Here is a 25,354-nt window from a genome sequence, read left to right as displayed (position 1 = left end):
CCAATTCCAAGAGATCCGGAGCTCTCTTCTGATCTCCAAGGGCACCAGGCACACCCATGGTGCACAGAAATACAGTATGCATAAAATAATGAATAAAATGAATGAAGACCTTAGCAGAAGATTTTGTTCAATTAAATCCATTCTCACAAAGATCACAGGAGTCTTTAAAAAAAAAAAAAAAAACTGAGATTGCAACTGTGAGGCTGGCATGGTCACAGAAACCTACTGGTGCCTCAGCAGGACAGGTAAAGAGCAAGGCCAGTGGGACCCAAAATAAGAGCGATGTACACATTAAAGAGCTGTAGCTGATCAAAACATACTGCATATATTTTTAAAAAGAGACAGACAAACCGTGATCTATACAACATTCAAAACAAAAGGGTGATGCGATACAGCTGTAATCCCAGCACTTGGGAGGCAGAGGCAGGACAATGGTCACAAGATCAAGACCAACCTAATCTAGATAGTAAAATCCTATCTAGGAACACACAAAGGGGAAAAAAATTCAAAGAACAAATTTCCTTTACACTGGCAGTGTTTCACCTCTGGAAATGGGCAGGTGTGTGGACAGAAGAGTACATGGCTGGAAACGGGTGAGGGAACAGCTTTATTTTCCTTCAAAAATAGAGCAAGCAACAACAAAATTCTGGGCTGTGGAGACGACTCAGTCAGTGGAGTGTCAGCCACATGCGGAATTTAGGTCTAGAGCCCTAGCACCTATGTGAAAGCATGGAGATGTGCTGTTGTATCAATAAGCCCAAATCAAGAAATACAGTAGGAAGCAGCAAGACACCAAATGCCAACATTTAAAGACACGCACGCACGCACGCACGCACACACACACACACACACACACACACACACACACACACACTCTACAGCCCAAAATAAAAGGTTACTTAAAGGAATGTGAGTAGCATGACAGAAGTTCCTAGCTGTACAGAAATGTCAGGTAAAAGGGGAACAGCACAGAGTTCCTCCAAGAACACAACTAGGAAGAATACAGTGCCACCGAGAGGTGTTCCTGGGTCTCTGGAAGCAAGTGCAGTGACAGCTGGGAACAGACGCGTCCCGGCCTTGGGGAACACTGCTCTCCCTGCAGCAAGTGTGAGCTCAGTCCTGACTGGCTCTGGGAGCCTGCTCAATGCAGAGGAATCTGGGAAACTGGGGAAATGTGTGAGAAGCTGGCCCCAGATAGACCCACCTGTGTATGACTGGTGTGACGGCAATACCACAGTTGTCAATCAAAGTGATATCACACAAAGACACACACTGGTGGAATGCAGTAAGATGGTTTATTCATTTTTATATCCTACAGGAAGGAAGGAAGGAAGGAAGGAAGGAAGGAAGGAAGGAAGGAAGGAAGGAAGGAAGGAAAAAAGGGAGGGAAAGAGGGAGGGAGGAAGAAAGGGGGAGGGAGGAAGGGGGAGGGAGGAAGGGGGAGGGAGAAAGGGGGAGAGGGGAAGGGGACAGAAGAAGAGAGGAAGAAAGAAATTATGCAAAACAATGCTGACCCTGGTGGTAGTGCAGGTCCCTACCTCTGGCCGTCTTTACCCTTTTGCAGGTCAGAACATTCCCACAGCATACATTAAAAAACAAAACAGGGTGCCATGACTGGGTGAAAGAAACCAAATATCCCAAGAAATGGCAGTCAAGTGACTGCATCATCTCTTTGTCCTTGTCTGCCCTTTCTTTTAGCATCTACATGAAAGAGTTCTTTAAGATTAAGCAAAGGGCAGCAAAGAAAAACCAGGCCAGGAATGCCTAGGTGAGGAAGGGTGAGAGGTGAGACAGAGAGAAGGAGAATCAGAGGGGCCTGGGTGGAACAGAGGGGAATGTGTGCTCTGCTCAGCAACAAGAGGCCAGCCTCCCTGGGTATCTACAAGCAGCCATGTTATAACAGGCCCAACAGGGCCTAGTGTAGCTACTGCATATCCCCTTACCTGATGCATAGTCAGTTTACCCCAAACCATCCACATCAGCCAGGAGGGAGAGTACTTCCCACAGGGCTGGGCCAGGGTCTCAAGGAGCCAGAGAGGCTAACTGTAAGCCTGTGGATTTGGTCTAACACGTGTATTATGTTAATTGGGTCCCCAAAATTGCACAAGCATCTGCATGTAAGACACTGAGGGTCCCTGACCCCAGTTGACTTTGATTGGTAAATAGAGTTGCTGAGGGCTAATGGCTGGGCAGAGAGACAGAGGCAGGACTTCAGGATTCCTGGGCAAGGTAAGCCCCAGAGGCCCCCCGACCTGATCTAGGGCAGGAAAGATGAAATATGGATTTTAGTAAGTAATAACTCAGGAGTATTAGAGGGAAGGTGTTAGCTACATGGAGGTTTGGGAGTGGCCCAACCATTCAACAGTTCAAGGCATATTTAAATATAATGTTGTGTATGTGTGTGTATTAGTGTGTGTGTGAGTGTGTGTGTGATCCTGTGTTTATGAGTGTGTGTGTGTGTATGTGAGTGTGTGTGTGTGGGTATGTGTGTATGAGTGTGTGAGTCTGTGTGTATAAGTGTGTGTGAGTGTGTGTATGAGTGTGTGTGTGTGTGTGTGAGTGTGTGTGTGTGTGTGAGTGTGTGTATGAGTGTGTGTGTGTGTGTGTGTGTGTGTATGTGTGTGTGTGAGTGTGTATGTGTGATGTGTGTGTATGTGAGTGTGTGTGTGTGTGTGTGTATGAGTGTGTGTATGTGTGTATGTGTGGGTGAGTGTGTGTGTGTGAGTGTGTGTGTGTGTGTGAGTGTGATTCTGTGTTTATGAGTGTGTGTGTGTGTATAAGTGTGTGTGTATGAGTGTGTGTGTGAGTGTGTGTATAAGTGTGTGTGTGAGTCTGTGTGTGTGATTCTGTGTGTGTGTGTGTGTGTGTGTGTGTGTGTGTGTGAGAGAGAGTGTGTGTGGTCATACAGACTGAGTATGGCGTTTAGGTAGACACATTCTGGGGTTTGATCTAAGCAGGTATGGGAAACAGAAGGCCTTGGTGTACTTACAGCTTTAGGTCCTGAATGAAGAAGAACCACCGACAAGGTATTCTTTAAGATAAAAAGTACAATGGCCGGAGTTGAGAAGGACGGCCATGTAGCAGTGGTGGTAAGGGAGACACCACAGGAGAGATGAAAGGAATGTGGAGAAGGGTGGGACTCTGAAGACCAGTCCTAGAACTGGCCGAGGAATGGTGGGCATGACCCTCTTAGGAAGTGCTGGTAGAGCGTGAGTACTTGCAAGACTGCTGCACTAACATCCCCGGTGGGAAGGCAAGTGTTTCCCCTCTGCCAGTGTCCTAAGAGGGCAAACGGAACTATCTTCATTCATACAGCACATAATTGTACAGGCAACAAATCCTAATCAACAACCCATAAAGATACTAAAATTAAAAGGTGACTATAGGGGTTGGAGATTTAGCTCAGTGGTAGAGCGCTTGCCTAGGAAGTGCAAGGCCCTGGGTTCGGTCCCCAGCTCCGAAAAAAAAGAACCAAAAAAAAAAAAAAAAAAAAAAAGGGTGACTATAGCAAGGTCAACCAACCAACCAACAAACCAAAAAACAACCACTTTGAAGTAGTACCCATAATCAGTTGAGAAATGAAATTCAAGAACTATGAGTAAGGCCTATGTAATGCCCAGCAAGGCTCTGCAGAGGGAGAAAGTCAACCTAGTGGGGCTGGACACCTAGAGTGCAGTGCCACATATCTGAGTAGACGAGATCCGTGTACGTCCCAGTTAGAGCCACGGACCATGCACACACCAACCACACGGACTCAGATTACCTGGGAAACCTAAGTCCCAGGCCTGGATGTCTACAAGTCCTCACAGACAGAGACAAGCTCGGTTTGCACCTCAGACCACCTGTAACACCCAGAAGAAATGACATGCACACCAGGCCATGTATCCACCAATAGAAGAGGAGCTCTCATAGTCATGCCTGCATGTTTTGTTTTGTGTTTCAGGATGGCCTAGACCTGGCCAAGGAGGAAGAACTGAGCTTTTGGTTTCCTAGTTCCTGCACCGTAAGAGGGCCTGGAGCCAATGGAGGCCAACAGAGGGTATCAGAACCCCTGAGACTACAGGTACAGACGGTTTTGAGTTGCCACAAGGGTGCTGGGAATTGAACCAGGTCTTCTGGAATACCAGGCATAGCATCTTTCTAATACCTACAGCTGGTCATAACCTAGATCTTGCTTCACAAATGCTAACCTCTTGAGTAGCTTCAAGAATCAGAGCCTGGGGTTGGGGATTTAGCTCAGTGGTAGAGCGCTTGCCTAGGAAGGCAAGGCCCTGGGTTCGATCCCCAGCTCTTAAAAAAAAAAAAAAAAAAAAAAAAACAAGTAAGAATCAGAGCCTGGGGGTCAGAGTGGCCCAGTTCACTGGGGATAATACTGATTCCATGATTGGGTGGTTATAGTCAGAGCATAGAAAAACTTTTATTTCCTTATCAACTAGCATAGACTAAGATTTAGAATCTATTTACTTAATAACTGCTTACTTTAAACAGTGTTTACATACTCAGTCCTGGCTGGTTTCACACTCAGAGGCCTGCCTGCTCCTGTTCCGGTGTGAGGACTGAAGGTGTGTGCTGCCGCATGCAGCTTTAAGAACGTTTTAAAGAACAACTCCTCAATTCAGAAATAGTGATGGACTGGGGTGATCTTAGCCACCTTTGCCTGGCCCAGAAGCCATTAGACCCTACTCCTGGAGCAGACCACGCTTGGTCCTCTGTTCTCTCCCAGCATAGGGCATTGGTACCCTGATGTCAATGGGAACAGAAAAGCCTCCCCCATCACCACATTTCCAGATCTCCTGCTACTTCCCATGTACTCTATGACTTGCTCCCTGCTGCTTGGTCTTAGGGGACCAGCCTGGGAATTAGGGGACATAATGAGATGTCCCAGGTAGCTATTGCCTTGAGGTAGGTGGCTTGCTATAACGACACAGAGATATCTTAACTTAAAGGCCTATTCCTTGAACACCAAAATGAGCCTAGAACTGTGTGACAGAATGTAACAGATGTGTAAAGAGCCATGCACGCGCACGCACACGCACGCACGCACGCACACACACACAGCAGGGTGTTCCTCTGGGACTCTGGAGCTAGCCTGCCTGCCCCAGCCATGGTCTAGAATCCACCAAAACAAACTGTTTTGCAATCATTTGCTCACATGCTTGGCCCTTCACAACACAGTACCTTATTGTCAAGATCAAAGAGGTAAGAGTCCTCTTCCCGAACATCAGCCTCGGAGTCTGAAATCAGCTCCCCCACGTATCTGTAGTGAGAAAAGGGAAGAAGCCATCTCTCCTCTGTGCCCTCAGACAAGAAACAATGCCACAAAAGGATGCAGACACAGGACACTCTGGAAAGCTGTATGGGCTGGGATCTGGATCTGGCCCTGTGTGTCTGCAGTGCAAGGTGAGGACCAAGGATGGCTTGCCAAGATACTAGTACTAGAGTTCTAAAGCTAACACCTTTAGTGAATGACTGAGGTAGGAAAATCTGAACAGGACACAAGAGCCTGGTCGGTATAATCAACACCTCCACTGCCGCACCCACTTCTGCACTCCCAGGGGGTCTTGCAGCATGAACATGCATGAACATGCATGAACATGCATGAGAAGTCCCAGAAACAAAAAACAAAACAAACTATCTAATAAACAAAAACACAATCAACAGAGCTGTGGGACCCTGGGGACCTACTTACTCGCAGACAAAGGTGCCCAGCGGGATATCCTGAAGGGACCGCACACCCCAGCCCATGTCCTGTGTCCGATAAAGCTGCAGCCTTGCCCTGGAAAACAAGAAGAGGGTAGGTGGACATGTACCTGATGGTCTGCAAACCAACTGTATCCATCCTGAATTGAGCAAATTGAGAAAAAAAGATGTAGGTTCCAAACCAAGGAAGAATTACAACTCTGTAGGTGACTGAAGGCAGCTCCAGTCACCTTACAGACCCAGCACCACACACAGGACACAGAGAACACAGGAGTCAGACTGTCAAAGCATAAAGTATAGCAGCCCTTGGTTTCATCAACTTGTGGCTTAATCCACAAGGCAGCAGTGGAGACTAAAGGTATTCACCTGGTACAAGTGCTTCCACTAGAAGGCGTTTGCCAGCAATAAGCAGCCAGGCAAGCTCCTACTGGCTGGATGGGTTCTAGGTAGACCATGCTTAAGGAATTCACCCTCTCTTCATAGTATTCTCAGACAATGCACATCCTATTGGTCCATTTGTAAATATGGAGACACAGGTACAGAAGTGTGTACACTCTGCCCAACAGACCATAGCTACCAATGTTGAAGACTTGATTCTAGCTGTGACACTGGAGGCACAGGAGAAGGGGGTGGGGGGTGGGTGAAGAACCAAGAAGGAACAGTGAAATGTTGGTTGGCTTCTCTAACACTGCAGCCAAATGAAGCAAGCCCACTCATATCTAAGCCAGTGAAGCTTGGCTGGGTTTGCACACAAACATTCCTTCTCTCAGACATTGGCTCTACCCACAGATATACATGCCTCTGGCCAGCATGACCTAATGCAGCTACACCCCTCACCTGAGACCATTCTGCACCACGCGATTGCGGCAGTTCCTCCAGCAGGAGCAGGCATGATTACACTCGAAGATCAAGGGTGGTTCTGCCATGTTAAACTCAGGCAGAAGTCGACCGTCCTGTTAACAGATGGCCACAAGGGCCAGCAGACGTCAACCAGCATGTCCTTTAATGAGCTTTAATGATACAGTTTTACAGAATGCCCAGTCGGGCTTCAAATATACACAAACAGTGGCTTACGGACAGACATTAACAGCTAGGAGAATAACAAGGTTAGGCTCCACACCTGTAGTTTGAATGGACAGATCTGAGGAGAAATTTTCCTTGGTTCCTGCCTAGTAAATGTTGTTGTTCTAATCCTCCTGCCCTGCCCTGTCTCAAGACTATGCACCTCTTCTCTCTGCATAATTTGTCCCTGAGCTGCATCCTGGGCCCCAAGGCTCTACTGCCTTAGTGCCTCGTTCCACTAGCACTGTCTGTTACTTGTAAGACTGACCCTAACCTCAGGCCACTGTATCTAGTGATATTAGCCATCCAGCCTGGCCCTTGGCCTGGTCTTTCTACTAATTATCTCTTTGGACAAATGTATGCGGTATACACATGGCAGGATTCACCAAACAAAACCAACAAAGATGTTTCCTCCTATGGCTATGCCAGGACAGCCACTGTACCACTATCCAGGTAGTGGCAAAGGACATGAGTTTCAACCCTAGGACTCTGGGAACCCACACTTTAGCTCCATAATCTGCTTAGAATGACCCCTTAATTTCAGCTTGTCACCTTCTTGTTCTTGTTTTCCTCACCCAGCTCAGGTCCAATTGTCCCAGCGTCACTAGGACATCTGGGCATCAGAGAGCATGCTCTCAGACTCCCTTTCTCAGAACTCACCACATAAACACATGTGCAGTAAATGTGCTTCCTCACCTTGTCATACCAGCAGCGCATGCTCAGCTGGCCACACATGCAGGTGCTAGAGGAGCAGTCGTCTACACAAACGCAGTACTGAAAACACAGTGCACAGCATGTCACACAGGTGTCACATTCCTGCTGCCCAACCCTACCCTTGCAATCACCACCAAATGCTTGAGACACCCTGAGGAAAATGCACCATGTTGGCAGGGAGCGGGTAGGAGTTCAGACATGTGTAGCCTGCGGGGAACTAAAAAGCCTGTTGCACTGAAGGCCAGATACCTCTCAGTAAAGACGAGAATACGGAATCTCACAACCAAACTAACATCTACACAGCTTATTTTGTGAGAATCAGGAGACTCCCTTAAGCACAATGGTAAGGAAAAGCCTTTCAAATGAAAAAGTCAAAGAGATGGGAAAGCTGCGTGCTGGGCTATGGCTGCTGGGGCTGGGGGGCATGCAGTGCCTATGTCTTAGCCTAGCAAGAACCTCTTGTTCATGACTGGGGCTCTGAGCAACCATTCATCAGGGACATCTAGGGCCTTCAGTAGGTTTTCAAAGTGTGCTAGGAAAATTGGGGTCCTGCCTAACAGAGAAGTTGAGATTTTTGTCTTTTTTCCACCTCTTTCCTTCAAGACAGGTACAGAGAGAACAGGATCTCCTAGGACACTTCCTCAGGCCTTCTTGCAGAATGGTGCTAAGTCCTAGGACCCGGTTCTAGAGACCCTCCACCCCTTCTTCCCACCAACCTGCAAATGAGTTATGTTCCTGTCGATGTTCATTGGGGACGTCACGCAGTTCTGGGAGACGTACTTGTAGTTGGTGGGACATAACTCACTATCCACAGCATTGACACAGGGAATGGGAATGCGCTCATATCCTCGGGCAATGTCTCTGCACAGAAAAAGGGAGATGTTACTTGTGCTGTTCCAGACTCTGCCCCATGGAGACAGACACAGCTGCCAACAGTACCCACACTGGACTTGGATCCTGGGGGATGGGCTTCACAAGTGTGTGCTCCAATCTCTTTTAGCCCACCTGCCAATGGTTTGCTAGAACCTTCCCAGTCTCAGAACCTTCTCACCTGCTCACCGTCTTCTCAACAGCAACGGGCTTGTCAGGGGCTGAGTCCTGAAGTGCCTTGCTCATCTGCAGTGCACTCCACACCTGGGAATTGAGGCTTGCACACTGCAAGGGAGTCTCTCCTTCCTTGTTTTTCAAAGTAACATCTGAATCCCGAGAAAGAAAGAGGCTAAAAAGGAAAATGTAAGCCGACAAAACATCCAGGTCTGAATTTAGAAGATACAGTTAAGACATATAAATGACTTCCTATAGCTTCTTCTAGCATGGAGAACCCAACTTACAATGAGGCATCAGTCTCCTCACCTGAGCATGCGTGCAGACGCTAAGATGGTTGGTTAACTTTCTAACTTGCCCTTAAGGATAAAGGAAATGATGTGGAGAAGTGGGTCTGGGGTATGCAGCCCAGCCTGTCTGCCTGATGAGGGAAGAAGGGACGCCATACCTGTGCTAGCGGGCTGCAAAGCCACTTCATTTCCCCTTTCTGACTGCTCGTCAGAGTAGTCACTGCCCTCCTTCTCCTTCCAAAGGAACATGGCAGGCACGCTCCACCATATATGCCATTGCCAGCACGTAAATCCTGCTTCCAAGCACCCTAAGCAGCCACCATTTCAACCTGAGAGGGAGAGCCACTAACACCGCACTAGTTCCTCCTGGAACTGTCCCTGCACTGCTGGGTGGGTTTGTTTGTTTCTGTTTGCTAGGACAACTATGAGCCCAAAGGGTACCATGGCTGGTCTGAGATATTAACTGGGAAAGGTTCTTCTCCACCTCTATTGCATCAGCTCTAGGCAGAGTGTGGACACAGCCATTCAGCAGCCACTCTAGCAGCCTGGCAGCAAGAGTTGTCCTGGCACAGGGCCACACTCACACAACACAGTCGTAGCGATTCTCCCTGGCTGCGATGTGCAGGGGTGAGTCTCCGTGGATATTCACAGCATGCAGGTCACACTTGGCAGCCAGGAGGATTTCAGCTATGTCCACACAGCCTGAAAATGCTGCCCAATGCAGACAAATGTTCTCCTCCTGCACAGAGATAAAACGAGAGCCCAGTGAAGATGGCTTCTGTCACTGGCTTGGAACACAACGCTGGGACCAGACAAGGACAGCTTGGTCCTTACATGTAGCTGGTTATTCTTAGCACAGGCTACACTGGACAAGGGATTTGTAGTCTCACCAAACAGAGAACAAAAATCCTATCTATACTGCAGCATTTATCTATTTTTTGTTTGTTTTTCATTTTAAAAGAAATGTAATATGAAGTTGGAGAGATGGCTCCATGGTGGAGACTGCACGTTTCTCTGCAGAGAGGTAAGGAGACCTGAGTTTGGTTCCCAGCACCCACAGTGGGTAGCTCACAAACCACCTGTAACCCAGCACCTGTAACCCCAGCACCTATAACCCCAGCACCTGTAACCCCAGCACCCACAGGGTAGCTCACAAACCACCTGTAACCCAGCACCTGTAACCCCAGCACCTGTAACCCCAGCACCTATAACCCCAGCACCTGTAACCCCAGCACCTGTAACCCCAGCACCCACAGGGTAGCTCACAAACCACCTGTAACCCAGCTCCAGAGAATTCAACACACACATCTCAAACATTTTAGGGGAAAGGTAACATAATCACACATAAACTATTTTGAAAATAGAGTAATACAGAATTATGCCACCTTGAGTAGGATAATTTTTAAAATGACAAGTAGTAGACTTTTCTTCTTAATAATTTTAAATGTAAAAAGCACTTAGTGACCTAAGTTTGACCCTCAAAACTCACTTGAAAGTGAAGAAGAAATCTGAGAAAATATTGACAGTTGATGACATCTGGGGAAGAGTCACTTTCCTTAAGGGCATGGCCAGTGATGGTTCACAACTGGGTTTAGTAGTGATTTAAGACAAAATAGAGAAGGACATTAAGGGAATTTAGGTGGTCAATATAATCAATTACCGCTAATGAAATTCTCAATAAAATAATAGGTATTTTTAAAAGGCAGGAGCTGAAGAGATGACTCAGTGGCTATGAAAGTACTGTTGCTCTATCTATCACGAGGACTGGAGTTTGGCCCCTAGCACCCACACAACAAGCAAGGCATCCATAAATGACTGTAAGTCCAACTCTGGGATGTAACATCTTCTGGACTCTAGTTTGCACACACATATGCACAGACACACTCGCACATGTTCAAGCTCATGAAGTAGTAATACTTGCTAGAGTCTCATGTCAGGACAAAACAGCAACAAGCCCACCAGCCCATCTATGCTCGCCATCCCTGAGGGCTCACCTCAACTGAGCCTGCACCTACAGCCTACATGTTTTCCTCTGAAAGATCAGCACACTCCACAGTTTAGGAACTCTTCATTTACTGAATGCTGCTTTCCCTCTGGAGTGTAACCCTAGTGATTAGTATTCACTCCTTCTCTAGCAATGCCAAGCCCCATCCCAGGCCCACTCTGCAGGCCCGCAGTGGTCTATTCACTGTAATACTCTGGTGCTCTCCGACAACTGGACAGTCTCTCTCCCAGTGTCCACATGGTAAGGTGGAGTCAGGGCTTTTCAATGCAATAAGCACTTGAAAATACAAAAACAGAGCAGACAGTATTGTCTATCAGCCTCCCTCACAAGCTACCCCAAGCACAGGCTTTATTATTTCCTTCATTTCTAAAGCAAACTGCTTTTAGTCAACAGTAGTACTCTGTCAAAAACCCCAGCTATCTTGAGTTCTTTCCTGGTTGGCATCCTCAGTGATTGGCAGCCCTCTGCTTTTACATGCTTATATCACCACACATCTCAGAGCTCAAGCAAAGTCCTGACTTCTCAGGGTCATTTTTTTCTTATCAAAATGATCTGTCCCTTTAGCCAGAATTACACTGTTCTTAAATTCTAAAACCCTACTCTTAGGAGACCGTTTACCAAGCTGGCCTGGGCTTCGGAGGGAGGGGTTTCACCTCCACAGTGGGGTGGTACTTCCATGGGCCAGACTGAACACACCCCTACCAAGGAGAAACGTGAAACAGAACAGTGTTCAACAACCATGGTTATCAACTCTACACAGGCAACACGAGACCGACCAGGGAGCTGGAGCTGACCACTCAGTCAAACACCAGAGAAACTGTAACAGAAGATGGAGCTGCAAGAGCCTGTCGAGACCGAGCTTCCCACAAAAAGCAACACAAGCAGATCTAAGAGAAAACACCCAAAGGGCTCCAATCTTTCAACCATCCCTTCAGGCAGGTGGGAAGCACCATCAGCGTACCAACCATTATCACCCTGCACTGAGGCCTGCTATAGACTCACTAGACCAGACCAGAGAACAAACCACAACAGAATCAGACAGATCCCACATCGATGACTGTCACACACAGACACACACACACATGCACACACACACATGCACACACCCAGAGACACACACACACATGCACACACCCAGAGACACACACACACATGCACACACACACAGAGACACACACACACATGCACACACCCAGAGACACACACACACATGCACACACACACAGAGACACACACACACATGCACACACCCAGAGACACACACACACACATGCACACACACACACAGACACACACACACAGACACACACACACAGACACACACACACAGACACACACACACACACACACACAACTCAAGAAGATAAACAGCAAGGTGTAGGTTAACAGCAAACTGGCATCTGGCTTTAAGTCCTGACAGACGATAGGAGGTAAAACTGACCACTGACAAACCAGAACTGGTATGGATACTGAACTGGAAAATCTGACCATTAGGCAGGCAGGCACCTGGTATAACTGGATTCCACATACTCAGAAGGGAAGTAGCATAGTAGAAACTACAAACAAAAGCCCTTTCATCCCATTCCCATCAACACACAGTAAGTAAAAAACTTACAGGGAGCTGAAAACCACATCTAAGGTACAAAACAATGAAGAAGGGAGTCCATATCCCAAGGCACAATAAAACCAGCTGAACCAAAAATCAGGGTAGAAAGCTAGTGTGTACAAGCTGACCAGACCATCCAAAGACATCAGGGCAAGCTCACAGTCTAATTCACGTCATCTGAAGAAATCACAACTAAAATTCAAAATTTGACAAAAACCCTAAATCACAGATCTAAGAGAGCCAATCAACCTATACATACACAGAGATAAGAAACACCAAGGCATTTCACAAAGTCTTCATAATAGCTTAAAGAAAAAGCTTATATTACACAAAAAGACACAGGAAAAGGTACAAGTTTCCAAAGATCTTAGTAAGGACTCTGGAAAGCAACATGCCCAGCATAAATTCACTGACCAGAAAGATCTCTACACCATGCACAAACATTCCCAAACAGAGGCAGGATAGAGACTATTCTGCCATGAAGAATAGCATGAGAAGAAGCAGAAGCAGGAAACATGTTCAGCTAGAGAGGAGCAGCTACCCAAGGAATGGCTGACAGTCTTCCGGAAGGAAGTCTGTTCAAACAAAGCAGTAACATGGGACCAAGGCTTGGGGTATGATCTCAGGTAAGATAGAGAAAAATGGCCTCAAGTTTGAGGTGGAAGATGGAGAAACAAGATTCTTCTGCCACATGTGCTACTGAGGCCTCCACAGGATGTACTATGCTAGACTTGGTCTCCTGTCGACGAGATCTTGAGCTCTATGAAAAAAGAATGGCTTTCTCCACTTCAGCACTGGCAAACGCTCATATGAAAAGAAGTAAGGAGGGGGAGGAGGAGGAAGAGGAGGAAGGGAAGACGCACCACCAGCATAACTTTAATCCCAGTCCTCAGGAGGCAGAAGCAGGCAGATCCTGTAAACTTGAGACCAGTCTAGTGTATAAGCAAGATCCAGAACAGTCAGGTCTGTTATATAGAGGAACCCTGCCTCAAGACCTTCATCCACACCTCACACCACACACAAACTGATTCAAAATAGACTAAGTGCAAAGCTAAAATTCTATGCCACTGGAAAAACACAGAAGTGAATTTTTTGTTGCTGCTGTTGCTTTTGTTTGTTTTGAGAAGGGTTTCACTTTACACCAGAGTGGCCTGGCTAAACTTATAACAATTCATCTGCTTCAGCCTCTCAGGTGCTGGGATTAAGAAGCAAGAGCCATTATGTCCAGCTAAGCAGTGTCTTAAATAGGATATAGGAAGCAGGTTCCACACACATACATTAAAACAAAGAATATTTCAATGTTTGTTCTTTTCCAGGCCAATGTGATCCTCCTCTACAGAGCAAGTTTCAGGCCAGCTATTCAGTGAGTTCCTATAAAGAGAAGGGGGAAACAACAACAGCAGCAGCAGCAGCAGCAAAACAGCAGCAACAACAGCAGCAGCAGCAACAACAGCAACAGCAGCAGCAACAGCAGCAGCAACAACAGCAGCAACAGCAGCAACAACAGCAGCAACAGCAACAGCAGCAGCAACAGCAGCAGCAGCAACAGCAGCAACAACAACAACAGCAGCAACAACAGCAGCAGCAACAACAATAACAGCAGCAGCAGCAGCTGCTATCCGAGGAAATATGAGCTAAAGATCTGAACACATCCTTGACCAAGAAGCTATAAAACAGCAAAAGTCCACAAAAAGATGTTAACAGTGAACAGCCATTACATGAATAAAAATTAAAAGATTAAAACAAATAGAAGCCAGACACAGTACGCACTCTAGAGATAATGTGGCAGCTCCTCTAAATACTGTAATTTCCACGATTAATTTGGGAAAAGTCTTGGGAAAAGTTGGGCACAGATATCTGCAACTCTGTAACAGCCACGTGTCCACCAACAGGAGGTCAATTAAAGGCCAATAAATAGGCATTTCAGGCAACAAGAAAAAACTACCAACAGAGTGTACAATGAATCCAGGACAGTCACTCTACTGAGGATTAGCCTCCATTTTGATAAAACCAAGTCAAATGATAAGATCCAGAAAGAAGGCCAAATGTGAAGACCTCACTATGAACTCTAATTCATTCGTGCATTTAGTCTGCAACTGCATGTCAAACAGCAGCTAGATACAGTGTCACGTTGAATAAAGAACAAACTTGAAGGCTAAGTGTGGTAGCAGATGCATTTGATCCCAACACTCAGGAGGCAGAAGCAGTCAGACCTCTGTGAGGCTGAGGTCAGCTTTTCTATATAGTGAATCCCAGGCCAGTCAGAGCTACATAATAACACCCTGACACCAATAAACATATTAACAAAACCAACCTAAAAGCCAAACGAGCTAACTAATCCTTCCATATTGTAGAAATAGCCACCAACACTTCAAAGGTAAGTAGTATTCATTTCTCAACAAAGCTATGAAAGCCAAAGGACTGAACAACACTTACATAAAACTTTGAAAGTTGTAAACTCTGGGGGTCAGTGAAATACAAGACGGATGAGCAAGTCAAAGTGTTTGCTAAAGAAATGATAGCCTAAGTGTGATCCCCAGAACTCATGTAAAGAGAGAGAAAAAGACTGACTCCTGAAGAGTGTCCTCTGACCTCCACAGAACCCTACTACATGTGCAACCCACAGCCCTAAATACATACATTTAAAAGAACCAGAAAGAAAATGAAAAAAAATAAAAAGCTCAGTAGCAGCCAGGTAGTGGTGGCACACACCTTTAATCCCAGCACTTGGGAGGCTGAGGCAGGCAGATCTTTGTGAGTTCGAGGCCAGTCCGGACTACAGAGCTAGTTCTAGGACAGCCAGGGCTACACAGAGAAACCGTCTCAACAAACCAAAATAAGAAAAAGAAAACTCAGCAGCCCCCTGGGTAAAGCCAGATAGCTGTGAAGAACACTAGATCATGAAAGGCTAGAAGAACTAACATATGTACCTGTACCAAACAGTGCTCGTAACAGCTCATGAAGTGCAGACCTTCTCATGCTGCACTGGACCTTGCTAAGATTGCTTTTTTAGCTTTTACCCAACTTTCATTTGCTTAGAATGGACTAGGATATCCCTTAAGAGATTGTCCCCTCTCTGTAACAAGGTTTCATTATGTAACTCTTGAGTAAGTTGCAGATTTGGAAAAGCATCTGGAAGAACAATAAAAATAGCAGTTAAAAGAGTCTGAATGAGGGCACAATGCATGGGTGGGAAAAGGCTTTCTTGGAAGCCATAAGGTTGCTAAATGAGAAGCTCAGGTCCAGAAGCAGACTCTATTCCTAGGAGTTGTTGGCTAGCGAGGCTAGGCCAAGGTCACAAACATCAGGGCTATTTATTTCCATTGCTACTGGCTGCACACCAGAACAAGCTGTGATACATTTGTGCTGCCTAGTTTTTATCATCAACTGATACAAGCTAGAATCACTAGGAAGCGGGAATTTGAATTAAGGAGTTCGCCCAACTGGATCAGCCTCTGGCCAATTGTCTTGACGATATTGATGTTGGAGAACCCACCCCAATAAACTCATTGGTTTCCCAAAGTAAACAACAATGGTGGAACCATGGCTCAGCTTGTGTAATAGTACCTTACAGAAAGGGGTAGACACTGCTTCTATCTCTCCGTGAAAAGGAATTTTAGCAACAGATGGGTACAATTGTTTCTTTGGTCTGTGATCAGTCCCCTATCTGGGATGAATGGACATTCGTTCAGCTTTCCCCAGAAAAAGTCACATAATGTCTAAAGGGATAGAGAAACCACATCTCTGACTCCATAAAACTAGGCACCACAGTGTATTAGATCCGTCCATTCATATTTCTTTCTCTTTCAGATCATGACCCCTACATGAGACCTGATTCCTAGTGATTTTTCTTGGGTTCCTCATGTCATGTCGGTCAGGGACATGAGCCAGGAGAAAAAATTCACACAATCTACACATCCATCAACATTGTTACACAGAGGCCAGATTTGAAGGGATCCAGGACAAGTCCATGTTGGGTCAGTAAAATGTTGACTACAAAGGACTAAAATAACCATCATGTGCTAGATCTTCATTTCAGAGATTTAAGTCCTCCAGAAGGAGGGAGCTGCTCAGTAGCCTGGCTCCTCTGTCCTTCTAAGAGGCTTTGTCCTTAAGGTTCCTAAAGCACCATGAAGAACTTACATTGTCCCGGATATTGATGTCAGAACCTTTAGACAGCAGCAGCTTCACCAGGTCCACGTGCTTGTACTCAGTGGCCCAGATCATAGGTGTCCAACCACCATCATCCTGAATGTAAGAGACAAAAGATATCACCACCACAGACAGCAAGCGAGAGAATGACTGACTTCATGCAGCTTGCTCAGGGATTAGGGTCCTCAGAGAACTGTTTTCTGGAAAGTCAATCCTGGCGCCAGCTCCCACTAAAGGCACAGCCCCTCGGAAGTAAGGGGAATGAGCTGCTGGCTGAGTGCTCTGCTTTGCTAACACTGCTGTCAGGACTGAACATTCAGTCAGCCTGAAACAACTAATCACGGTGTGGGAAGCATGAAGAGGCTGCTGCATTCTTGCTCTTGGCCCTGCTGATGACAAAGCACAAGACCAACCCACAGACAGACTGATGAATATCAGGTACAAGATTGTCACTGCCTCTTTTAGAAGAGCAGCAGGGCAGCAATCCTGTCTGCTGCTCTGTAAGGTCCATTAAGGACCTCATGGGTCGCCTTCCTATCACTATGGTGAGATCAATGAATGCTGCGTATTTCATTTAGACCAGAAGGTATTCTGCAGGAACTGAGTGTTGTGTTAGCACACATCAGTCTGGAGATGGGACAGCCTCCTCCTACACACGTCCTAAGTGCTCGCTGTCCACCCACACATGCATGTCCTTGTAGACACACACAGCCTCCACAAATAAAGACGGTCTCTCTATAGTCAACTACCCGCATCATCAGAGACAATGGTGACTTAAGGGCACGCATGCTGCATAAACGCCAGCCAGGAGTGACAAACAGAATGCCTCACAGTAACCCAACAGGATTAATAAATAGATAATGCTAAGGGCAGAAATGGAAATGAAGCCTTAAACCAAGGATCAAAGGGCCCTGCCATGGTGTGTGGGACAGTCTTTGAGCCAGCTCTTTTAGATCATCGGTTGGACGGACATGTATTTGTAGACAACTATTGCGTGCCTAGCATCAATGATGCAGCATAGGTCACAGAACTAGCAGATGGGGGTGGGGCAGGCCAGCAAACACTCATACAGTGAGACAATGGGCAGTGTCAAAACACAGCCAGGTCCAGGAAGGAAGCCTGGGTGCCCCCAGTAGGGGCAGAAGCCATCTGGGTATGGGAGTTTGGGAGACTCTGAACAAACAGGAGGAGGCCTGACAGGATACCAAGGATGGAACCATTAGCCAAGTATTACAGAGAGGCCCTACAGAACAAGAGGAGAGCCTGGGGACGAGGTCTGTGCTGGGCATTTTTAGTCAATTTAATATAAGCTAGGGTCATCTGGGAAGAGTGAAGAGAATGCCTCCGTCAGGCAGTGTAAACAAGTCTGTGGTGCATTTTCTTGTTTCATGATTGATATGAAATGGCCCACCCTGGGCAGGTGGTCTTGGAGTCTATTAGAAAGCAAACTAAGCAAACAAGCCAGGGAGTGTGTTCTACCATGGATTCTGCTGCAGTTTCTGCTTCCAGAGCCCGACCCTGACTTCCATCAATTAGGGACTATAACCTGTAAGGTCACTATCCCCTTTCCTCCCCAGGTTACTTTGGCTGTGGTGTTTATCACAGCAACAGAAACTAAGACAGGTCCTTTAGGGGTTTGTGGGCCTTTAAGCATCTGAAACGAAGAGTAGGAGATACATGAAGAAGGAGGTGGACAGCTATGCCACTGTGCAGAAAGAAGGCTTTACCTGGCAGTTGACATCCATCTGTCCATTTGACAGCAGATACTGAACCACGTCATAGTGGCCTTTCTTGGCAGCCAAGTGCAAACACGTGGAGCCCTCTGCGTCCTGCAATACAAATGCCATTCAATCCAGAGACACCGCTCACGATTCAGTTCTGATGCAGAACACAGAGAGGTTATGCTCCCAGCCTAAAGCAGGTCCTGGCAATGGATCCACTTGACTGAACCCAGGCTTAGAGGACCAGGGTCCTGTCTGAAAGGCCCATAGCCAAGACCCAAGTCCTTTCTCCCTACTAGGAAAACCCTTGGGTCGGAAAAACTCCTGTTCCAATCACATACACCTATGCATCTCACACATCACAATGCGGAAAGAAGGTGTCCATTCCTACCCACCCTGAACTACATTAGAGCCCCAGGTTTCTTCATGAACATGTGTCCTATCCAGGACACAGTCGCTCCTTAAAGGACTTTAGTCATAGAGCACATAGAAAATAGAGTGGATTGATCAGTAAGGGCCATCCATATGCAGAGAGTTTAAAACAAGGTGAAAAGAATAAGCAAACTTGCTGTACAGACGCAATTCTGCCATATTACTGCTTCTGTATCCTTTGGTACTGGGAATATTTCATTAGCTTTTGATTCTGCTTCCTCCTGGATTCTACACACATCACACTACCTCACAATAAAAAATAATAATAAAATAAGACACTGACCAAGAAGCTCCAAGACAGGTAAATAACCTATACAACAAAAAGTCAGCAGACCCAGCAAGCCAGGCACGGTTCCTCTGCGAGTTTTCATGATCACAAGGAGCATATGGATATGCTGGCCATTGCTCTGAAAACACTTCTCCCCCACCCTCATTTCCGTGCTGACCTTAAGAGATAAGTAGAGAACTGCCTTTCTCTCTCAGAGTGCAAACACTTGAGTTTTAAACACTTATGGACACATATCAATACATCTGATATTAATTAGGATGCCCATCTGTCTGAAGAGTTGTTTGGATACCCAATTCCATGTCACTGAATTGAGAGTCAATACCAGAAAACTTTAAGAATAGTGATGGCATCTATGGCAGAAGGAATTCCTAGCTAGATGAACTATGAGATGGCAGGCAGGCAGGCAGGCAGGAATGTGTGTGTGTGTAAGGGGGGGGGGGGGTGTATGTGGTGGTGTGGGGTGTGTGTGTGTGTGTGTGTGTGTAATTAGCAAACAGGAGGGCTTCTGTCAGGAAAAGGCTGCAGGACACTGTTCAAAGTCGTCAGTAGTACTGTCTCCAGGTACAACTCAATGGTGGTTTTATTACACCCACCATAGAAACATTCACACGGTCTCCTTACCTTTTCACCTACCGCCCCTCAACCCCCAAGGACAATGGCTCTTACTATCTAGTTCTGTGATGTATTTCAATACTTCTATAATACAATAGTGGGGATCTTGAATAATTTATATTAGTGTGCATCATTCTACAAGTCCTCCACAACTCCTTTTTAGTTCAATGTAGTGACTCTCATTCTAGGAAGAGAACATAAAACATTCATTTGTTGTTCTCGTTTTTTCCATTTACTACGTTTACACATGGAGATTCTGCCAGCAAGTATGTCTGCGTGTCATATGCCATGGAGGTAGATGCCCTGGGACTGGCTTACAGATTATGGTAATCATCAGTCTGCAGCCATGACTGTTGGCACAGGTGCTCTGCACGGTCTATTTGTCCATGCTTGCCCTGGCTCATCTGCTTTACTACTTCTGCTATGGCAGCTACAGAAACTGTTTTCCAGATTCCACTCTACTTTCTCTGCTGGCATTTGTTTCCCTTTAAGTCTTTACTTCTTAGTACTTTCTCTAAAGAAAATATTTATTTTTGGTGCTATTTATCTTTAGTGCTGAAAGGCAATGGCTTATCACATGTTCCTCTGGTGGAGGAACTGAGTTCAGTTCCCAGCATCAGTCTGCCTGCTTCAGGTGGCTTACAACCCCCGTGACTCCAGCTCCTGGGGAATCTGATGCCCTCTTTGGCTCTTCCCAGGCCCCTGCACTCACATGCATAAACCTACACAGAGACACAGCATGTAATTAAAACTAAATTCTTAAATGTTAACTAACTCATCATAGTTATTAACTACATTCAAAATATCTACCCTTTTACCCACAGTAGTTCTCATGCCCTCACCAAAAAAGCTCTTTGTAAGAGATTGAGACCACTGAGAAAAGCACAAGCAATGCAGTTGTGGAGCCCAGTCCTATCTACAAGCCGAGGAAAGGCTCGGGTTATTACAGAAGGGGTGGAAGACTCTACGGAAACATGAACTAAACAGGGACATTCCAACAGGCACGCTAATGGGCAGGGACGTTCATGAACACTGTCCTAGACAAAGAAGTGCAGGGAACTAAGGACTGCTGAGAGTGGAGGAAAAGCCCACACACTGGCTAACTACCAGGGGTCAGCTCTAAACCTACCCATACAAGTAGCATTGTACAGACTGAGCAGGCTGTCGTTACACACCTAGTAATGTATATAGTACATACACAAATATATGTGCAATGACAGGAAAAGAAAATGAATGTGAACATGGGTACTGAGGAAGGAATGGGAAAGGGGAAATGATGTAATTATATTATAATCTCAAAAAAAAAGTATCTTAAAAAGCATTATTCACCTCTGATTAGTCTACTTAAATAGCAGAAAAAAACAGAAAAAACAGAAAAAAAACAAGAATAAACAACCTGAAGTCAGAAACAAAGAGTAAATAGGCTGAAGTGGATGGCCAAGCATCTAAGATCTGCTTCAGAAAACCAAAAGGCTGGGATCAAGGAGGCCAGCCTCCAGGTAGGTAGAAGCCAAATTTAACCAATTATGGACTGTGTCTATTGGTGTCTCCTATTTCCCTTCTTGTCCAATACCATTCCTCTACAACCCAGAGGAATATTTTACCAGCTTTGTTCTGAATACAAGTTTTTTGGTTTTTTTTTTTTCCTTTTTTTTCAGAGCTGGGGACCGAACCCAGGGCCTTGCGCTTCCCAGGCAAGCGCTCTACCACTGAGCCAAATCCCCAACCCCCTAAATACAAGTTTTTAGTAACTAAAAACATTTTAAAAATGAGAGTCCCACCTCATTCCATTTTTAAATATAAATGATTTTTTTTAAGAAGTGTAATCACTCACTTCTTTTTGGTACAACTAGAAGAGAAAGTGGGACACTGAACCCTGGGAGGCTGTGCCTGGTTTTGGTAACAGCTTAACATTCCACATAGGGGTAAGTTTTACATCTTACAATACAAAGCATACTTAATGGCAATTTGAAATCTCACTCATACACTGAATGTGTCTCATGTTTCTAGAATGGTTTCCTTTAAAAAAAAAAAAAAAAACCAAAAAAACAAAAAAACAAAAATGACTCCTTGGTCCTTGACTGGTCACAACTGAGAGCTAAGCAGAGTATATATCATGGCACAGACCTTCAACCTCATCACTTGGGAGGCAGAAAAGGAAGATCTCTAAGTTTGAGGCCAGCTTGATCTAGGTCCAAGACAGTCAAGACTACATAGAAAGACCCAGTTTCAAAATAAAATAAACAATACCCCCCCCCAAAACACTACTAAACAAAAGAAGAGCTCTAAGGCCTTTAACAGTTGTAGCTGTGGTGACAGTTTTAACAATGTGCTATGGAGAATAAACCTGAGCAGGTACCACAGGTCAGAACAGCAAGTGAGAGCAGTGAAGATGCCATCCCTGGTGATGCTGTGTAAGACCCTCTACGGAGAGACTGCACCCAGCTTCAAGCCGGAACGTCACTGCGTGACTGGTTTAGGGAACGTCACTGCGTGACTGGTTTAGAAGCACACAGAACACACGGCTCTCAGTTTTTTTGGTACCTGTGTTAAAATTGTGTACAAACTGAAATGTCTGTGTATTGATCCTCAATAAAATCTCAGGAATTAAAAAGGAAAAGGTTAGGATAGAGAGATGGCTCAGCGGTTAAAAGCGCTGGCTCTTCCAGAGGTCCTGAGTTCAATTCCCAACAACCACATGGTGGCTCACAACCATCTGTAATGGGATTTGATGCTCACTTCCTGATGTGTTTGAAGACAGCTAAAATGTATACTCATAAATGAAATAAATCTTAGAGAGAGAGAGAGAGAGAGAGAGAGAGAGAGAGAGAGAGAGAGAGAGAGAGGTTTAAATATCAGCTTTTATTTTCACTTTATTGTTTGAGACAGTGTCTCGCTGTGTAGCCCAGGCTGGCCATGAACTAAGAGATCCACCTGCCTCTCCCTCTCAAATGTTGGGGACTAGTTATGTGCCATGCACCATACGTAGCTTTACCTCATTCCTAAAAGAACACTTCCTCTGGGCCGTCTTTTCTTCTCTGACTTCTTTCTGTGGCACGATGACAGCAGCCTCTCCTCATCCATGTCTAGATAACTGCAAGTCAAGATGGGAGCAGCCTGGGCTGTCTGCCTATGCAACCTGGGGTTTCTTATCTGTCTTCACTGCTCCTGCCTGAAGCATCTGAGTGTGGTGTGTTCTGTGTCTGCCTTTCTTACTGGGTTTTACTGAGTTGCTTTTTTGTTTGATTGCTTAGATCTGTGGATTACTGGGTTTCTTCGGTTTTTAAACTCATCATCATGAGTTCTTCATCCTATTTTTTTTTTGTTTTCCTACTAGGTTTTCTCTGCTTTCTGAGGAATCAGGCATGTATGTATGTTGGGTAATTTGGTATCTTACAATGTTCGAATACTCAAGATACGCTTTCTTTTGCTGTACTAAATCTGCTGCACAACCCACTCACACATTTCCCACTCTTGACATCTGACCTCAACACTTTAGACTACAGCTCCTTTAGTCCTTAGCTTCGTAGGTTCCCAAGTGTTCTAGATGAAAACTCAGCACTCCCCCCTTATTAAGACCCAAGAATAGTATTTAATACCAGAGTAATAGTGAAAATTTTATTTGATAAGAAAACAAGGTGATTAAGTCTACAAAGGATTGTGGCCATTATTTTATTGACAAACAAACAAGTATTGATGTGAAAAAGAGTAATTTTACACCAGGGCGGGTACTGGGGATGGTTCCAGAGCCACACAAATAAACGCTAGAAACACTCTCCCCCTGACTGCATCTATCTTTACACTGTCTGTTCACTGTAGCTATGCTGTAAAACATGACATCCTTACGCTCTGTTCTCAGTCCCATGTATCGAGTCCGGCCCTTGAAGTCGCTCTGTAGTCAAGGATCACTCCTGAACCAACCCCACACTTCTAACTTGTCCGAGTGTAAAGATTACAGACTGATCCTACCATACCCAGTTTATGTGATATTGGGGATCAAACTCAGGCATTTGGGCATGCTAGGCAAGCACTCCATTAAATAAGCCACACACACTGCCCTCTAGCTTTTAATTTACTATTTTTTAAATTATTATTGCTATTTTAGATTTGTTTGTTTGTTTATTTAGATGTAGAATCTTACTATGTAGCTACAGTTGGCCTGAAACTCAGTACATAGACCCCAGTAACCCTTGAACTCAAAGAGATCCTCCTGCCTCTACCTACCAAGTGTGCCATAGCACAGGCCCTCTAATTAAATCAGTGGAATTATTACGATGTTAACAATGATCATCACTGTCTCAACAACCTTTCCGAACAGACTCTATAATCTCCAGGCCCTAATTACCCCTCTCCTTTTTTCACAGCTGGCAGGGCCATCTAAGTCACACCTTGTCACTGAGTTTCCTCTCTGGGAATATAATATAAATGGAGGTTTGTGGTACTTCTGCTTTGTGCCTACTTTTTTACATTTATATCCCCAAAGTTTACCTGGGCTATCACATCTCTGTGCTTTGCCCCTGACTGTCCCTGGATGGCGTTATGTTGACTAGACAGAGCATTTGTTCACTAACGCATACTAAAGGGTGAGTGAGTTACTCCTCGGGAGAGTGCTGCGACCAACAGTGCTGCTCACGGTGGTCTGCACTGCCTGCGTGTATACCTAGGGCTAAGACTGCTGACTCACCAAACCATAGCAACTACATTATTTTGAGAGAGGTTCTTACTATGGAACCTACTTTGGCCTTTGGGTAACAATCCTCCTATATCTATATAGTGAGTGTTATGGGGAACCCACATGAAGACCAAGCCAAGCCTACAGATGTATGCTTATACCAGAACTATACCATTTTCATTACTGTAGCTTTGTAATGCATTCTGAAATAAGGAACTTGTTCCACTATTCTAGACCTCATAAAAAATCTCCATCAACTTTAGAATGGGTATTTCTATATTTGGTTGGAATTTTGATAAGGATTACCGTTGAATATGTACACACAAAAAATGACCTTCCGTTTCTTTTCGGTTTTGTTTTGTTTTTTTTTTAAGATAGAGCACTGACCCACGCTGGCATCAAACTCACTGTGTAACCAAAGATAACCTTGAACTTCTGACTTTGCCTCCCAAGTGCTAGACTTAAAGGTATAACCCTCTGTACAGGGTAGGGTTTCATGTGGAGCTGAGACAAGCACTCTCCCAACTGAGCTACATTCTACACTGTCTCCTTTAGCAACTGATTGGATTCCCAATGTGTCTGCTTTTCCACTCTTTGATTAAACATGCTTGTAAGTATTTTATTCTTTTTCATGTTACTGTAAATGAAACTAACTCAATTTCCTTTTGGAAAATTCAACTGAAAGAACATAGAAATATATAGAGAGCAAGCATGGCGACACACACCTGTGACTTAGGAGACTGAAGCAGGAGGGTCACAAGTTCTAAGCTCACAGTATGTAAGACCCTGTATCCAAAAAAAACAAAAACAAAAACAAAAACAAAAAACAAACAAACAAACAAACAAACAAAAAAACCCAGCAACCCAGAAAACAGAGATAGAGAAATGTAACTAACTGTTATTTATGTCAACTTGGTCCTATTACTTGTTAAATAGTTTTACTAACTCTAACAATACTTTTGTTGATCCTTTATGTCTCTACACATAAGATCAATGAATGTGAACTGAGTGGCATATTTAAGTCCTCCTTACAATCTTCCATTCTCTTCTTGCCT

The 25,354-nt window shown here is 45.2% G+C and overlaps 1 protein-coding gene across 7 annotated transcripts in view; it reads right to left on the bottom strand.

Annotated features, from left to right (window-relative positions):
• Ehmt1 (euchromatic histone lysine methyltransferase 1) overlaps positions 1-25,354 on the bottom strand; it is a 146,387-nt gene that overhangs the window by 5,078 nt on the left and 115,955 nt on the right. For all 7 annotated transcript variants that reach the window (XM_032903156.1, XM_032903159.1, XM_032903158.1 and 4 more), the window contains 9 exons: positions 18,301-18,402; positions 16,565-16,669; positions 9,395-9,549; positions 8,528-8,695; positions 8,193-8,337; positions 7,459-7,536; positions 6,538-6,653; positions 5,690-5,776; positions 5,179-5,257 (listed from right to left, as the gene is read on the bottom strand). In XM_032903156.1, coding sequence (XP_032759047.1) covers positions 5,179-5,257; positions 5,690-5,776; positions 6,538-6,653; positions 7,459-7,536; positions 8,193-8,337; positions 8,528-8,695; positions 9,395-9,549; positions 16,565-16,669; positions 18,301-18,402 — 1,035 coding nt within the window. The remainder of the gene's footprint in view (positions 1-5,178; positions 5,258-5,689; positions 5,777-6,537; positions 6,654-7,458; positions 7,537-8,192; positions 8,338-8,527; positions 8,696-9,394; positions 9,550-16,564; positions 16,670-18,300; positions 18,403-25,354) is intronic.

Source organism: Rattus rattus, chromosome 5 (assembly GCF_011064425.1).
Source record: "Rattus rattus isolate New Zealand chromosome 5, Rrattus_CSIRO_v1, whole genome shotgun sequence".
Lineage (NCBI taxonomy): Eukaryota > Metazoa > Chordata > Mammalia > Rodentia > Muridae > Rattus > Rattus rattus.
The sequence above is the reverse complement of the archived record's forward strand: the minus strand, read 5'-3'. Positions and strand labels throughout refer to the sequence as shown.